At 44.1% G+C, this 18577-nt stretch overlaps 1 protein-coding gene across 1 annotated transcript; it reads right to left on the reverse strand.

Annotated features, from left to right (window-relative positions):
• Nucleotides 1–16473: 16473 nt before the first annotated feature.
• Nucleotides 16474–17457, reverse strand: LOC138351479 (uncharacterized). The gene has a single exon (XM_069303310.1). It carries the CDS (start codon nucleotides 17455–17457, stop codon nucleotides 16474–16476), a length of 984 nt encoding a protein of 327 aa, XP_069159411.1.
• Nucleotides 17458–18577: the final 1120 nt, after the last annotated feature.

Below are 18577 nucleotides of genomic sequence, written 5' to 3' on the forward strand. Positions count from 1 at the left end.
GCTTGGTAGTGCCGGAGGCTATCTACTTGTGGGCGGAGTTAGCTACTAGGTTCCCCAATATAAACTCGGAGAGCTATCCAGCAAAAAGCATTAACAGACAGAGCAGCAGACGAGCCAGGAGAGCAGAGAGAAGACAGCCCTATCAGGGAGGCTGTCGGCCGGCAGGGCGGGAGTCTCTGTCAACTACAGACCCCCCCCCCTCTCTATCCAGCTATAGGCAGAGACACTTGGTGAGTTGAGCATTAAGGTGACTTGTCGTGTTTTACAAGTGTTGTGTGACGATCAGGGGCAGTCAAGTTGTAGGGTTCTCGAATTCTTGGATGATGACTCACTTTGCATATTAAACTGGAACATTTTAATTGGATTGCTAAATTATGATACTTAATGTGAAATATAATTGTTGAATTTATCATTTAAATGGACTTTATTTTGTTCCCTAGAGATTTGAGTTGAGGTGAGAAAGCTTCTGTGGTTACTGGTTTCATGGTTTAGAATGAGTACATGATAAAGATGGGAACTACTAATAATGAACTCATGATAACATCCTTTGAGAATTTTGTGATACAGGCAAGTTCCATTCCTTGTCTTGTATGTAATGATCATGAATGGATGGTGGCAGCATTTCGTCTTCTACTATCTACTCTTCTACTTCTACTATCTACTCTTCTACTTCTACCTATCTACACCTCTCCCTCCACCCTTCTCTAAACTCTCACTTTCAACTAATGACCCTCCTTGCCCCTCCCACCTCTCTGCCTCTCACCTCAAACCCTCACTAATTACTTCACTATTCATTTCTTTCCTTTCGTTTTCTCTTATACGTTTGTGGCAGTGATTATGTATTCTAGAGTTCTCTCTAGAGTTTCGGGTAGCTGATCAAGTGACGGCGCCTTGTAGTCGTAGCACCTAGGTAGTCAAATACCTAGGTTACAAGGTGTTGAACGAGAGAGGCTGCCTTAGGAACTCTGGGAGTGCTCTAGAATAGTTAGCTAACTGGGGACGGGATAACGGACTAGAGAGAGCTGTTTCCCCCGGCCTCGTTAGTTAACTGGGGGGTGGAATAATGGACAAGATAGAGCTATTTCCCCCACCCCCCGTTACACCAGTGTAAATACATAGGTCCGAGAAATATAGGGTTGTTTGATGTTTCCTTTTGTATTACATTTGTGTTCTTGTAAACAATTGTCGATAGATAACAAGGGCCAAGATTGAAGGTCCTGTCTACACCGATGACAAAAGGGTTGTCTTTTCCGGCAGCACACAAATGTTGCTTGAAATCTTCCAATTGCTCCTTGGAATATAATACCACACAGGGAACTTTGTTCTGTTTATGAATTATCTCCTTTACATATTCATGACCATTTAACATGCAAATTACAGTTAAAAGATCATCTGCAACATTGTGCCTATGGATAGGCTTACATTCCTTTTTCCTCTCATTGTATTTTTTATTCCTTATTTGCTTGAAGTCTCGTGGGGCTAAATCTGAATCTTCCATGAGCATATTTTGATAAACCTCTTGCGGAGGATGGCTCTTATAACCATCTCCCCTATCTTTTCTAAAACTTCAGGCCTAGTCCGAATATATGGAATTGTTTTTTTGGAATTACCATGCATGGTAGCTCCTGTAAACTTGCCAGAGTATTCTACGATAGCTACACTCTGCATCTGTTTAATAACCGTTACTCTTTTTTCAAAGCATTCTTGACCTTTGAGGGCTGTGTAATACTTGTGCATGTTGATGATAGTATCTGGGGAGGGCTGTGGATCTAAGGGTAAATAAATTGTTTCTCATATATATCATCCGCAAACTTTTGTTAGTGTTCAATACATAGTAACTGTTCACTGTGGCAGTTTTAGCACTGTTCCACACTCCACAGTCGTCAGGAAAGTTATTTCGTATTTTGTCACCCCTATTAAGATTATGTGAATTGTCAACCACATAAAATGTGTCTTCTTTAGCTCCACGAGGGATCTCTTTAAACACATTGCGTTTCTCTTGCAAATGCCAATAGATTTCTTCTGCAAGTAAAAATCTTCCATTGTGCAGCTTACCAGAATTTTCAATCTCGATATCATTCAACAATTTTTGCTTCTTCAAAACAGGTCCTGTCTCTTCAGTGTCATAATATATTTTGGACACACAGGGCATAGAGTAATTTCCAATTGGAGTTGAAGTGTATACAATTTGTGCAGATGATGTTGATCGACCCAAACTTTGAGGTGTAGATGCAATAGTGTTTAATAACGGGGTACTATCTATGGATATGTGACCCAGTGGAGGCAATAACATTAATGGAACGAAATGGTTAGGTGTCCATATTTGTTCTCCTAGCTTAAGATTGCCGCTCCACATAATGTAAATGGGATCCTGCCTCACTTCACACCGAGGCAAAAATGCTCTATTGAGAATAGACATATATTTGTCAAAGAGGCCGTTGATAGCCGGGTACACAGATATTATTTCTCTACTTACAACAGAACTCGTGCATGCATTGTCCAACCTGATGAATACTCTCTAGGCAAGGCACAATTGAGACAAGCTTCTTCGAAATCGGGAGACGCTAGGTGTAATCTTGTATCCGCATTGTGTGTTATATACCAGTCCCATTGGTCTACAAGCTCAATAGTTGTCCTTGCTTTAATTTCTACTGATCTAGTCTCATCCCCACATACAGCAACTGAGATGGCATTAAATAAACAATTCCGATCTCCTTTAACACTAACTGGCATACGTGTGTTGCTCTTAGTACTTCCAACACGTCTAATAATTTCTGCAGCTGTAATGTCCTTCGAAAATTCGACATTTTCAGGAATCTTAATAGAATCAAAAGAACATGCAGTCCGCATAAGTATTTTCTAACGACTGACTGCTATTTTCAGTTTCTCTATGCCTAAAGAAGCCGATTTCGCCAGGCGGGCTTGAGCCTGCTCAAAACAAAATTTGCCATGTGACTGGCAGCACCTGATACATCTTAATTTGTTTTTTGTGCGGTTAAGCTCAATCATGTGTTCAGTTGACAACTTCTGGCAATGTAAATGGTAGCGCAGATGACAAGTGCCGCACTGGACACTATGTGGGCCACAAGCATCTTGACAAACACCACATGAAGTAGCCTGAAACAAGAAATTATCCTAAGAGTCAGTAATGGTAAATGTTCAAATGCCTCAGTTCAAGGAAACACCACTTTCAATTTAAATGGAATTCACCCACAAATCCAGGCAACCCTGGAAAGCCTTAAAACACAGGTAAAGCAGAGAACCCATGGTAACCTTACAAAAACACACAGGGAGGCGCTACGCGCCCTTAAGGCTCGCCCAGACATTATAATTAAACCCGCGGATAAAGGCGGTACTGTAGTAGTCTGGAGAAAAACGAACTACACAAAGGAAATGGTAAGGCACCTCTCAGACGAGACGACTTACCAAAAAATACAGCAAGGCCACACAGCCCTGGAGAACGCCAGGACAAGGAGTAGAAACCTGGTCCTGAAATTCTTTAACAATAAACAAGCAAACTCAACAGGAGGTATACTTAGCTCAGCAGCAAGAGACTATTACCTTGCCTTTAAAGCAGAGCTTCCGAACCTATACCTCCTTCCTAAGATTCATAAAGATTTACACCCTCTTACAGGTACATGGCAGGGCAGACCAGTCCTTAGCGGTTGCAAAGCACCAACTCGCCCAATTGACTTGATCTGCACAGCATTACTAAACCCCCTTCTCTCTCTTTTAGATGAACGTCTGAAAGACACAACTGATCTTTTGCTGAAACTGAGGGATTTGAATGCAAGCAGAGGACCCGTCCCAGAGAACACGACCCTGTTCACCCTTGACATAGTCTCCCTCTACCCAAGCATCCCCCAACGGGAGGCAGCGAGATTGGTCTCGACGTACTTCGACGACCATAAACACCTCATACGCCAGCCCCTCAGAGACGCAGGAGTTTGGAGGCCCCCATTGTTATAATATAAAATGGTGGGCTGCTATGGGGGAACTGGTACTACTAAGGGGTAAGGGTAGTTAGAAGACAGAGTATCAAATATGGGAGAGCTAAAAGGCCCGGCCCCCAAAATAAACTATCCACAGTAATAATAACTTGCTACTAGACCATATATGTCAGTCTAAGGGTTGATCAATGCACTCCCACACAGGAAGAAGGGACACTCTGTTCTAAGGTACTTATTTATTAACCCCTTAACAACCCCCCATATACACTCACACCAATAACAATAATAATAATAACTTTACCACACTACCTTACGTTAAAAGTCTTGGTCCACATAAGCAGGATACAAGGTTTTACACTGAGCACAAGCTAGGGTAAAGCTCTACTATTGAATAACTTGAAGTTAGAGTCAGCTTAGGGGTAGGGGACCACGTGGTTCCAATGGGACCCCCTTTTGAATAACTAGTAATATAAACCCTAAAAACACCTACTACACACAAAATATAATACCCTACACATAGAACATGAGTATGCCAGATATTGAATAATGATGTGCTCAATATACTTATCTTGAACAAGACACAGAAATAATGAAACGAAGAGGAAGGGTAGGAGGTTCCTGTCCACACCACGCCAGCTCAGAAAAAGATGGAGTCTCACCTCCTTCCCCACAGCTGCCGGCAGACTGCTCAACTAATCGTACCGCAGCCCTATACCAAGTTTACCTGGTTGATACCTGGTTGATGGGGTTCTGGGAGTTCGTCTACTCCCCAAGCCCGGCCCGAGGCCAGGCTCGACTTGTGAGAGTTTGGTCCACCAGGCTGTTGCTTGGAGCGGCCCGCAGGCCCACATACCCACCACAGCCCGGTTGGTCCGGCACTCCTTGGAGGAATAAATCTAGTTTCCTCTTGAAAATGTCCTTGACATAGTCCTTGATGTCCTTGTCCTTGACCTTCGGGAAAATCTGAAGTTTACTCAGGTTTACTTTACAAATGATTAGAAAGTATTAGTAAGCAAAGTTGGTGCCTATGTTATTATTTAATAATCAACCCCCAGCTCAGTCTTTAAATGCTCTTTGAGAAACAATAATAGTCTTACGTCTGGCAGGGAAGATACAGACAATGACGCATAGGGTTGCATTCAGTTATACTATAGTTAAGTTTAATAACTCAATTTTGACCTCTGGTTTCCACTAAAGAACCCAGGGTCGTAACACCCATCAAGGGCTCTCCTGGAGGAAGCGATTCTGCATGTCATGAGGGATACAATTCTATCCTTCGATTCAGCAGCGTACAGACAAGTAAAGGGAACGGCAATTGGAGCATCAAGTAGTGTGGCTATAGCGGAAATCTTTGTTCACGTGGCCTTTGAGCACCAGAGAGCACTCCGCTCAGATAAACCAGAAGTGTACTTCCGTTATATTGATGATATTTTCGGTATAATGACTGGACAAGACACACTCCTCCAGTCTTTCTACGCCTGGACAAATACAGCCCACGAAAATCTGAAGTTCACCTTGGAGCAGAGTAAAACAGAGATAAACTTCCTGGATACGACAGTGTTCATTGGCAGTGAGGACAGGCTCCTTCACACGAAGGCCTACTACAAGCCCACGAACCTGCACACGTATCTACGATACGACTCCAGTCATCCCTCCTCCTTGAAGAACTCCCTACCCTACTCCTTAGGTCTATGTTTGAAGAGGATAAACAGCCTTGAAGACACACTTGCTACTCAACTTCTAGACCTCTGGGACATGTTCTCAGCCAGAGGATACCCAGAACGAGTAATAGCAACGGCTAAAAACAAACTAGACCTGAAGACGAGGTCAGAGCTCCTCATACAGGCCCCCACTCCAGACCCTCAGTCGAGATGGATCCTCCCATCGCTGTATTTTAACGGCCTAGCAAGCCCTCTCCATAATGCCCTGACTGACATCTGGAACTGGCTGAGAAACACCTATGGGGATCACCCTTCTTGGCCTAGGTTTGCCCAAACACCTCCAATGCTGGCCTGGAGATGAGGAAAGTCACTTAAGGATCATCTAGTACATTCCTGCCTCCACAGGACACACTGCCTTTAACCGAACCTGACACAGACCGATGGTGCAAGAGAATACCCCCTGGTTCCCTGGGTTGGGGCCACGAGGTTGAGAGGGCCCCCACAACACAATGCCTAGGGCCATTTTGTTCCCCCTAGTGCACCTTATCCCCAAGAGCAGTTTTTCGGGCCGTGGGAAGAGCCTACTTTCAAAATAGTAATAGAAAGTCTCCCAATGAAAAAGGCTGCCTATGATCCGACAATCCTAAGGCGCATAATAGAAGAGCAAATGTATAGCATAGCAGTAGCAGGAGCCACCCACATCTTCACAGACGGATCGGTGGACACAGAATATGAGAGTGCTGGCGCTGCTCTTTGCACGGCCAGCGTACAGGCATACTGGAGACTGGGAGGACTAGTATCATCAACCCAAAGTGAGCTGTTTGCCATACAACTGGTATTTGCATATGTGATTGCACAAAACACTCAAAATGCATTCATACACACAGACTCAAAAGCTGCACTTCAAATACTAGGACAAAAACAGTGGAAAGATAATGTGGAAATAATTACCACTATTTTGTATCTTGGAGCAGTCGCTAAAGGCAAAGGACTCAACATAACTTTAAACTGGATCCCATCCCATATTGGAATCCCATTAAATGAAAAAGCTGATGAAATTGCTAAATTGGCAACTCGTCATCCAGTGATACATAAAACAATTCAACCCAGCCTAGAGAACATAAAAAACATCATCACCAAAAAACTCTCACATCTCAACAAAGCCTACCTGCACCAGAGAATAGCTGAAGGTTCACCATCTGCAACATGGTATCTTCAGGCAACCAAATTAGAAAGGTTAAATATCCCAAAAGGAATCCACAGGGAATAGCAGTTAGGTTATATAGACTATGTCTAGGTTATAGATGCAGCTGGGAGATTGGTGAACCCCGACAGAGAGAGTGCATCTTCTGCCAAACTGTCACAGAAAAGCCATTACTTCACTATCTTCTGAAATGTGAAGCAACCAATGACCTTAGAAGAGCTTTAAGAGTTCCTGAATCATGCAGTGGCCACCCTGAAGCCATCAACACAGCCACTCTCCTGGTCAACAAAGGTGTTCAGCAGCTGGACACCCTCATAAAGACTGTGAAGCAGTATCTTCCCCCGCGATAACAGCTTGATGGTTAAATGGAAACTCAGAATACTGAGAAAAAAAAATTGTACCACTTACGGGCTATTCATGCCCGTGCCACCTCTTGGGTGGCTTAATCTTCATCAATCAATCAATCTTCCTCATCACGACCATTTGGTCACCATTTGGTCCGGGAGACATCTCCCGTCACGCAGGGTGTAGTCGCACCACCACAGATCTCCAGTATCATCTATTGATACTGGTGATGGCTCAAAAGGGCCACCACTTACGAGCTACTCATGCCCGTGCCACCTTTTGGGTGGCTTCATGTTCATCTTAACACATTCACTCAGGAGACATCTCCCGTCACGCAGGGTGCAGTCGCACCTCCACAGATCTCCAGTATCATCTATTGATACTGGTAATGGCTCAAAAGGGCCACCTCTTACGGGCTATTCATGCCCGTGTCACCTATTGGGTGGGCTTAATCTTCATCAATCAATCAATCTTCCTCATCACAATTGACTTGAGAATGGTCCAGGACGGACCGAAACGTCGTCATCCCTTCACCTTCTAGTGTGTGGTCTGGTCAACAACCATTGGTAAAACTTTTATCATGCGTAAAATAACTTATTTACATTAAATAAGTTAACAATGCACTGTACTGGTTTGATTAACATGGCTTGAAGGTTAACATCCTGAGAATAACCTTTTTTTTTTTTTTTTTTTTGAGATATATACAAGAGTTGTTACATTCTTGTACAGCCACTAGTACGCGTAGCGTTTCGGGCAGGTCCCTGGAATACGATCCCCGCCGCGAAGAATCGTTGTTACAACCAAGTACACATTTTACTGTTGAGTTAAACAGAGGCTACAGTTAAGGATTTGCGCCCAGTAAATCCTCCCCGGCCAGGATACGAACCCATGACAAAGCGCTCGCGGAACGCCTGGCGAGTGTCTTACCACTACACCACGGAGACTGTATATTAAACTTAGTAAGTGTAACAAGGGTAAATGTAATAATGTGTAACTTCCAGAGAATAAGTCTAACAATGGGGCTATTACATTTTACATTAGTAAAAGTGCTACCTTCGGTAAAATGACAGTGTAATACTGTAACATTCTATGCGGTTAACATTTAATTGCCGGGAAAGGGGGGGCGCCAGACGGCCCCCCCCCCCTGATAGATTAAGCACTTGCCCAAAACTATGTGGCTTTACAATAATTGTAAGAACACCACTGTTATGTACTCTGACAAATCCAATGTACCTTCTTGTATATAACACAAACAAATAGATAGTAATTTCTTCGGAAGAACAATATTGGATGAGAAGGGAGGATAGTAATTTACAGGATCCTCATGAAATGAATTGTTTGTGTATTTGCTATTTGTATCCATAGGCTAAAGCTGTTAGCTCTTGGATTCCGCCTTTCTAACCCTCTGCTGTCTAATGTACTGACTCCAGACCTAATTTTCTCTCGTATCTAGTATTACACACACACATTCCCAGGATAAAGATTCAGAGAATTTAATTCCTTTCACATCACTAATCTGATGTCTTTCTGCTCACTTAAAAAGTCCTCTGTCATATATGGTGAAATAAACCCATCTGGCCTTGTTGCTTTCTATTGATAATAACTTTAGTCTACACAAACATGTGTGCTTGGGTAACATTTAAGAGACATTCTTAATGGTTCAACTATAGACGAATGTGATAGAAATGCTACTGGATTTTTGTGGTCTCAATTCTTACCTGATCTGAAATGTTAATTAAAATGTTTTAATGGTTACTGGTAAAGTAGTAGTTCTGCTTAGAGCTAGCTATACGCTACTAATTTCAATTGAATACATTAATTCTAAAACATATTTTCATGTACTCAAAAGATCTTGAATTTATCAAGCGAGGAGTGAATGTAAATAATCTTCAAGGAATGAGTATGGGGTGCAAAATAAATTACTAATCACAGGATATGACACTATGATATTCGTGCTCTACTTTGGGGTAAATAAAATAATACATAATTGTTTTCAGAATATATACTTTAATAACAAATATTTGAAAAGATATTTAAAGTTGAAATATTTATCTTTAAAAAAGATAAAACCTCCTTGCATTACACAAGTATTGATGAAATATGACATATTTTCCGACTATAATGATGGCATTGAATGTAGTGTTCATGTGTCCGGATACCGGCGATTATGTAGTATTATTTATTTAAAAATATAATGCCTTTCACATAAATTATATATATTACTTGAAATGTAGCTACAGTAATGTCTACATCTCTGCCTTTCTTCTGACATATAAATCTTGAAGGTTAATTAGCATATATATGCATGTTAATTAGACAATTGATTTGCTGGTGTGTAGCTCTCCCCACACCCAGAGCGGGTCCATGTATTTTCCCAAAGCTATATCCATAGTTACCTAGTGCTACTCCAGCCTTCTAGCATTACACAAGTAATGAAGATATGACATATTTACCCCCTATAATGATGTTATTGAATGTATATCACACTACACACACACACACACCCAGAGCGAGTCCATGTATAGCGAACGCATACCAGTGAATAATCATCAGCATCTATATAACAAAACTATTGTCCCATGGAGTTAATTTCACTTCCAGACACCTATTTTTCAATACAATTTCAATATTTTCTGGCTATTTATGCTAAATATTATTGTAACTATGCATTATTGTAGTTTATACTATTACTGTATTTCAATTTGTGACGACGTGTGTACAAGAGGCTGATATGCCAGCAAACACTCTCCAGGCAACAATCTGTCTTGGATAAGTCGCTCCACAACATTGACGCTTGGATCGTCGACTTGATTTGGCGTCACCTGCTCTTTATTTTCGTCTAATTTCTTTATAAAAAGATACTTTTTCAGATTAAAATTATGTTTTTTCATGTTGTATGTTTAGCACCAACATTGTATTGAGTAAATATATCATATTTATTCATTACTAACGTATTGCCAGGAAGCTTTCGGAAGCTTGTGTAGCTTGTGTTAGTTTTTAATAATTAGACGGACCCAGGGAGGGAGGTGTTTGGTTAATCTGGTTCACTTGTTATATGGTCCACTTGTCCACTTGTGTGATTCAACTTGTGATGTGAAGGAATTATTAATTGTAACCTGTAATAGAATGGGCACTAACACAGGAACTAACTTGGAATGCAATTACACAATGAACTTTATTTAATTTTAGTTATACAGTATAAAATATATCCTACCTGAATGTTACTTGAAAAATTACAGACATCATAACTTCGGAAATACCGGAGCTGTGGGAACCGACCTGTGAGATTTATATATATTTAATTTATATGAATTTATATAGAATTTATATTAATGTTAATTTATATTTCGATAGCAATTTGTATGATGTTAAGTGGACTGTATTTCTGCAATAATCTCACAAATCGATCCATACACATTAGGGGGTTTATATTATATTTATATATATGCAGCCAATCAAACTACAATATTAAACTACATATATTAGTATACATTGAGGAGGTTCCTTATCTTATTATACAGCAGGATTAGTCCACCAGATATAACTAGGATGTAGACACCAAATTATCCTCATTTGAGGCTGCTTCCATCACCCAGTAACTGATTTACCAAGCTTGCTTCCTCTTCTTGTTCCTGTCAAAGGGCGCTAGTTGTAAAGCCAGAATCCTAATATATGACAGGTATATCAGAGAAAACACTGTATAATGAATCAGATAAGGACCAAGGCTTAAATTACCTTTAGTATGAGGCGAGTTCGCATTCTAACCGGTTCGCCCAATATCTACCTAACATTAATGGCCAAAAATCATTAGATAAGCGGGTTTCGGTAGAACACTTCCCTTCAATACAGTATTGTCGACAGCGTGTTGATGATGGTAGAGCACTAATATGATCTCCATTACACTTCGTCCAAGAGAAATTAATAGGAGCCGAATTTGCTCCCTGCGCCTCAGGTCTAACAACAATGGCTGACCTCTCCTTCCTCACTGACGCCTCCCTCACTTTGTAGAGATGTCAGTAACTGATAGAAGGGTCACATTTACTTTATTTTGATACTAATAATTAAGTTAATTTAAATGAGATGTTTTTATGATGGTAAAGTCCAAAGACTAATGTATTTAAAAATAATTCCCAACAGAATAGTTGGTGAATATATAATAGTACGTGGCAATGATATCCCGTTTTTTATAGACGGAAAATTCCACTACAAGCTACATTTTCTATGGGTTAACTTGTGTATACAATGGCAGCAAATATTATCTGAAATTGCATGTAATATTATTAAATGGTGTCGGATTTTCCGACAGGAGCCCCGGAAATAACGACCAGGGTACAACCCCCATATAGGTCATTAAATCGAGTGGATACTTATTTCTTTTTTGTCTCTTCGTAGGTTTACTTCGCTTTCCATTGAGGTAGTCTTGTCCTTTCTCTCGTGGCTGTTTCCAGACCGTCATCTTATGCCAAATACTGTTGCCTCTTACTGTGTGACGCTTGCGGAGCCGCTGCAGCTTGCTTTCGGCACCGATGTTACTTCTGCACCGTTTTGCAAGCTGTCTCAGGCGTTGTTTCACCTACGGTCTGCTCATGCACCGCTTGAGCTGTCCTGGTCGTTGGACAGGGTGCTCTTCTCTCTCTCTCTTTCCCTCGGTTTGTAGCGGCCCCTTCAGTTCAGGTTTCTCCAAGACTCTTTTTCCTGTTGGCATTGGCTTCTGGGGTGTCGGGTCGGTGCCTGACCCGGTCAGTGGCAGACATAGAATGCTACAAATCACATGTGCAATTAATTCTATATGCCACTGCTCCTCGTGCCTCTATGAGGGTGGCCAGGTTCTGGCTCGTGGTCCCCGGTAGGCCTAAGCACTCTATTCACACTGATGCTAATGTCTAATATACTGCTACCATATCAGCCTGGATAGCTCCGGGTCTCGCCCAGAAAATGGGATTTCATTACATTTAACGCTGTTTTTTGTTGTTTTGTTTTTGGGGGGGGGGGGCAATCTACCCATCCTTTCTACCCCTTGCCTTATTTTTGTGACAAAATTCAGTAAAGTTTGTTAACCAGGATTTTCCCTATCTAAAGCCATGTCATGCCTCTTATAATGTTAACTCCCAAAACATTCTACAATCCTTTTTCTGATTACAGTACTCTCTATAAACCTGCATAGAGTGCATGTTAATGACACTGGTTTATCAATCTGTCCTCGACCCAAGTTCATTCCATCCAGTGGTCGACCCCAAAAACACATTCATCAATTTTAACATGCTGTTCATTCAAAACAGTAATTTTCTAAAATATAAATGAATATTATAATATGTTAGCATATTGTACATATATTGGCATAGGTTAGGTTAGGTGTTTAAGTTCTGTTGGTGATTATTTGTTTGTAGTATGTGGGTGAAGCATTTACATTGTTGTGGTTCGAACAAAAATTTGTCTGTGAAGCAGAACAAAAATTTGTTCTGGAAGTGTTCGATCGTCATCAGTTAAGAGTCGTGTGTAAACCGTTTTTCATTCATAAACGGGGTTTGGTGGGTGGATGATATCACTTCCGTGTCTGTTTGGAGGACGGGCTAGGTTTATAGTTTAGTGCTTCATGTCTGTCTTGAATATTGGAACTACATTTGCCTTTTTCCAGATTTCTGGTACCTCTCCCATCTCTAGTGTAATATTGAACACAATAGCTAAGGGGCAACCCAAGATCCATGTGGCTTTCTTCTGTAACTATAGTAAGCAAGACAAACGCTCATCCTGAAAGTCAGGACATTCAACAAGGATATGCACAACTGTAAGAGGGACAACGCAATTTGGACAGTAAGGAGCAGGGTGGGGCTCTATTAAGTGACCGTGGGTTAAGCGAGTATGGCCAGTCGCAGCCTTGCTAAAGAAGTTTCCCACCGCCGGTTACAGTGGTAGGAGGAAGGCCACAGGGACACACTACATTTGAGAGTATGCAGCTTGTTACTAACTACAGAGGACCAACAACCCTGCTAACGGGCAAGGATGGAGGCAATAACAGGATAAAAGTTGGAATAAGGAATACCTTTACAGGAGATGGGAGAAGAACGGATAGCTTCCCTAGCGGCAGCATCCACACGCTCATTTAAAGAAACACCAATATGGCTGGGAACCCAGCAAAACTCTACTGACTTAAATTTACAAGAAATAAGAAACAGCCAATGTTGAATCTCGATGGCCACCGGATGGACAGGATTAAAGGATCCTAGAGCCATGAGGGCACTACAAGTCAACTACAACCACAAAGGAGGAATGACAATGAGAAAGCAAGAGACGGAGAACATAGAGAATAGTATAAAGTTCTGTTGTGAAGACGCTAGTCTCCGAAGGGAGGCGACACATACAAGTGCGGTCAGGAAAAACAACAGAGTAGCCCACACCGTCCGCAGACTTAGACCCATCGGTGAAGATGAAAATAGAGTGGGAGTGCGAAGAAAAGTGCTCAAGGAAAAGGCATTTCAGAACCGTAGGAGGGGTAAAAGCTTTAGTGATGCGGGTCAAGGACGTACAAAACTTTGGAAGAGAGGGGGGGGGGACTCCATGGAGGGAAGGAAGGAACAATACGAGGAAAAACATTAGAAATACAAACAGAAAGAAAATCCTGTAAGCGAGATAACCGGACAGAAAGAGGGAGGCGATGAAGAGAAACGGGAACCACAGGAGGGGTAAAAGTTAAAGAACGACAGAGGCGAGAGGAAGGATGTTGTAAGGACTGCGCAAGATAGCAAAGACAGTAGCGATCATGGTGGTCCTGGAGAGAGAGGAAGCCAGTGTCAACATACAAACTGAAGGCAGGAGTCGGACGAATGGCACCAGAGCTGAGACGCAACCCAGTATGGTGCAAAGCATCAAGACGGCGAAGAGTAGAAGGAGAAGCAGAAGAGTATGCAGGGCAACCATAATCGAGTTTAGACAGGACGAGAGAGGAGTGCAAATAGAGGAGCGTGCGCCTATCCGCTCCCCCAAGAAGTATAGGACAAAACTTTTAAGTAGGTTAAGGGCCTTAAAGCATTCAACTCGGAGGTAAGAGATATGTGTTGACCAAGACAAACAAGTGTCAAAGATTAACCGCAAAAGCTTAGCGGAATCCCTGTACACAATGGGATGACCATAAAGTGACAAAGAGGGACGAAGAACGACATGCTTCCGAGTAAAAGTCATAGCACAAGTCTTAGACGCAGAGAACTTGAAGCCATGATCGGTGGCCCAAGATGACACGGCATCAATCGCAAGTTGAAGCTGCCGTGGAAGGAGAGGCGAATCATCACCCCGACAGCAAAGGGTAAGATCATCAACATAGAGAGCGGAGAAGATGCCAGAGGGAAGAGAGGAAAGAAGACCGTTGAGGGCAACTAGAAAAAGAGTAGTGCTCAGAACACTACCCTGGGGTACAACCTCATGCTGCCTAAAAGGGGCAGAGAGAGTGGTACCAAGCCGCACACAAAAGGAACAATGAGAGAGGAAACTCTGGAGGAAGAGAGGGAGATTCCAACGAAGGCCAAAAGAATGAAGGCGAGACAGAATGATACTGCCAGGTAGTGTCATAAACCTTTTCCAGGTCAAAAAGGATGGAAACAACGGAGGTCTTCGCAGCAAAAGCAGTACGAATATAGACCTCCAAGTTCACCAGGACATGAACAAATCCACAAGGGCTGTGACGAGGATTCGAACCTGCATCCGAGAGCATCCCAGACGCTGCCTTAATCAACTGAGTTACAACATGGTCAAAAGGTTTGTGCCTCAGAGAGGCTGCAGGATCCAGTAAGTTCAGTAGAACTTCGGTTTCAACTCCTTTTGACCATGTCATTAGCCGAGTCGATTAAGGCAGCGTCTGGGATGCTTTGAGACGCAGGTTCGAATCCTCGTCACGATCCTTGTGGATTTGTTCATTTGATGCATCACGCAATTGTGATTTCTGTCTGTCACCAGGACATCCGTTGTGCTGCGGAACTTACGAAAACCAAACTGAGAAGGGGAGAGATGGCGATAGTGTTCTAAGAACCACATGAAACGAACGTTAACCAAACGTTCAAAGAGCTTGCAGACACAACTCGTGAGGGCAATAGGGCGGAAGTCCTTGAGAGACCTCTGGTTTCTAAACAGAGAGGACAACAGCATCGAGCCAGTCCTCAGGGACTGACGATGACTCCCAGACCCGATTGTACAGACTCGGTAAATACTGAGACGTGCACGGAGGGAGATGGTGAAGCATTTCATAATGAATGCCATCGGAGCCCACCGCCGTAGAACCGCAAAGGGCTAGGGCAGACTGAAGCTCAGAGAGAGAGAGAGAGAGAAGGGATCATTATAGGGAAGTCAAAGATGAGTACAGAAATTTAAAGGACGAGATTCAAGAATAGGCTTACGAAGAAGGAAGGATTGGGGAAGATGAGAACCAGAGCAAACAGACGAAAAGTGGGAACCCAGTTCGGTCACGACTTGCAACGGGTCCGCCACAAGAGCACCACGGAGGCGAAGGACCGGAGAGACATCGGGAACAAATTTACCCGCAATCTTGCAGATACGCTTTGGGAGCCGGTCGGCCGAGAGGACAGCACACTGGGCTTGTGATCCTGTGGTCCCGGGTTCGATCCCGGGCGCCGGCGAGAAACAATGGGCAGAGTTTCTTTCACCCTTTGCCCCCTGTTACCTAGCAGTAAAATAGGTACCTGGGTGTTAGTCAGCCAACACGGGCTGCTTCCTGGGGGTGGAGGCCTGGTCGAGGACCGGGTTGCGGGGACACTAAAGCCCCGAAATCATCTCAAGATAACTCAAGATAAGGCGACCCCAGGTGTTTGTCAGCACATCACCCCAAAGGGCATGACAACAATTGAAATCACCCAGCAGGAGCACAGGCTCCGGCAAGGAGTCTAGGTGGTGTTTAAGATCGGGAAGAGAAAGTGGGACTTAGGGGGTGGGGGGGAGATAAATGGAACAAACCATGTACCATTTACACACAAAGACACGGGCAGCAGAACAGTGGAGAGGCAAAGAAAAAAGTAAGGGGACGAAGGGAACATCTGAGCGAATCAAGAGAGCAAAAGAGTTATGGGCCCCCAGCTGGGTGGGGGGGGGGGGGAGAGAAAAGAATAGCCACGGAAGCGACCAGGACGAGCACCAAGCATCGGCTCCTAGAGACAGACACAAAGGGGCGAAAATTGTGAAATTGGAAGTTGGAGGTCAAGGAAATTGGCGTAATATCCACGGATGTTCCATTGAAGAATATACATCGGCAAAAAGAGAAAGAATAGCAACAGAGAGCAAAGAAGAAACAAAGGTGAAAAAGGAACACAGCACGTTAAAGAAGCACAGGGTCAGGATCAGGGTCAGCGAAGTCAGGGTTACGGGGGACATGGGTAAACTGAGTAAAGGAGGAGCGAAAGAAGTGGGGGGACAGACCAGAGGTGGACGGACAGGATCTGTAGGAGGAGGAGGAGGAGGAGGAGGAAGGGCAGAAAGAGGGGGAGCGCACCTCAGCAAGGGCAGTAACCGAGACGGAACTCGGGGCTAAAGAAACCCCCACAGTAGGAACAGGGGGCTCCACCACCAAAGCGGGAAGGGAGGGAACGATAGAATCAGAGATAGGGGGCGAAGAGAAAAGTGAAGCCTTTTTACCTACCGGGGAGGAGAAAGGAGAGGAGCCAGGTTTCCGTTTCTGACTCAAAGAGACAGGTGTCCCAGCAGCAATGTACTGGGCAACAGACTCTAGTGTCTCGATAGGAGAAGAAGAGCGAGAGCGAACAACATGACCACCAGGAGAGCGAACAACATGACCACCAGGAGAGCAATGGACATCGGCCTGCACAGTCAGGTGGCGTGGAGAGCCAAGAGACGGAGAATGACGGGAAGGAGGACAAGTGGGTGAGGAGAAAGAACACACAGGAGACATGACAGACTGGGTAGAAAGAAGGGGAACCCTAGACAGAGAACCTGGAGAGGGACCCTCCGGGACAGAACGGTGGGAAACAGGGGAGGTGGTGGTGGGCGTGTCCTGGTCTAAGGCGTGGAAATGGTTGTGAGACTGCGGAAGGCGGGAAGGACGAGGCGAGGAAGAGCGCACCACGCTAGCATAGGAGAATCCAGCGAAAGAGGGGAGACGATGAACTTGGCGCCGAGCCTCAGGAAAAGACAAACGGTCCCGGTGTTTCAAGTTGAGGACGGTCGCCACAAGTTTGTAACGTATACACGTGCAAGAGAAGATAGGGTGGGCCTCACTGCAATTGAGGCAGTAAGCCTGGGCAGAAGTGCACTCCAACTTAGAGTGACCCTCGCCTCCACACATGGCACAGAGACAGACAGGACTAGAGCATTTGAGGACACCATACCCTAACCTCCAGCACTTATTGCAGAGCTGAGGAGATGGAATATACTTCTGAACGCAGCATCTGGCACCAGCAAGAATGACAGAGGGCGGAAGGGTCTTACCATCAAAGATAATCTTCACCACCCAAAGGGGCAGACGGCGATGACCATGAGGGGGACAAGTAAACGTATCCACCTAGAGGACAGAATGACCCTGGGACTCGAGGATATGCTTGATATCCTTGTGACAGTCTTAGATTCCTAACACTGGTCACAACATGGTGCGGGACGAGAACAGTGCCAACACTGGCATTTAACCGAGCGTTTTTTGAGACCCGAACAGGGGTATCGCCAAGACAGAATAAGGCGGCGAAGCGGGTGACTGCATCCTGAGAAGGAGCAGCAACGACACAGGTACCAAGACGGGTGGGGTTGAAGGTAACAGTGGCATCTACTGAATCTACAAGATGCCTATGAAGGGAAAAATCGTCAGGAGGGGTTGAATCTAAAGGATGGAGGTCAAAGTACTTAGGCCACATAGCAGGACCAAACAAAGCATGGTACGAATTAGCATGGGAAGGGAGCATACGAGAGCGGCTGTGGTGGGGACGGTGATGAGAACCTTTAGAGAGACGGGTCATAAGGCGCAGTAGTCACAATAAGAGATGGAGCCGTGCAAGGGGACAGGGCGGTCACCACAGCAGGCTTGGGGCTCGACCCAACCACAGAGGAGGGGAGCAGGGAGGAAGAGTCCGATCTGGGCCTAAACCGGGCCCTGTAGTGGGGGCTACATCCGTGGGGGAAGATCCCGGTCTTCCAGGACAATCCGACTCGGGGGCCAGGGGCCAGATTCATGAAAGCACTTACGCAAGCACTTACGAACGTGTACATCTTTCCTCAATCTTTGACAGCTTTGGTTACACTTATTAAACAGTTTACAAGCGTGAAAACTTCCTATTCAACTGTTATTGTTATAAACAGCCTCCTGGTGCTTTGGAGCTCATTAACTGTTTAATAATTGTAAACAAAGCCGCCAAAGATTGAGAAAAGATGTACAGGTTCGTAAGTGTTTGCGTAAGTGCTTTCGTGAATCTGGCCCC

The sequence above is a fragment of the Procambarus clarkii genome, chromosome 49 (assembly GCF_040958095.1).
Source record: "Procambarus clarkii isolate CNS0578487 chromosome 49, FALCON_Pclarkii_2.0, whole genome shotgun sequence".
NCBI lineage: Eukaryota > Metazoa > Arthropoda > Malacostraca > Decapoda > Cambaridae > Procambarus > Procambarus clarkii.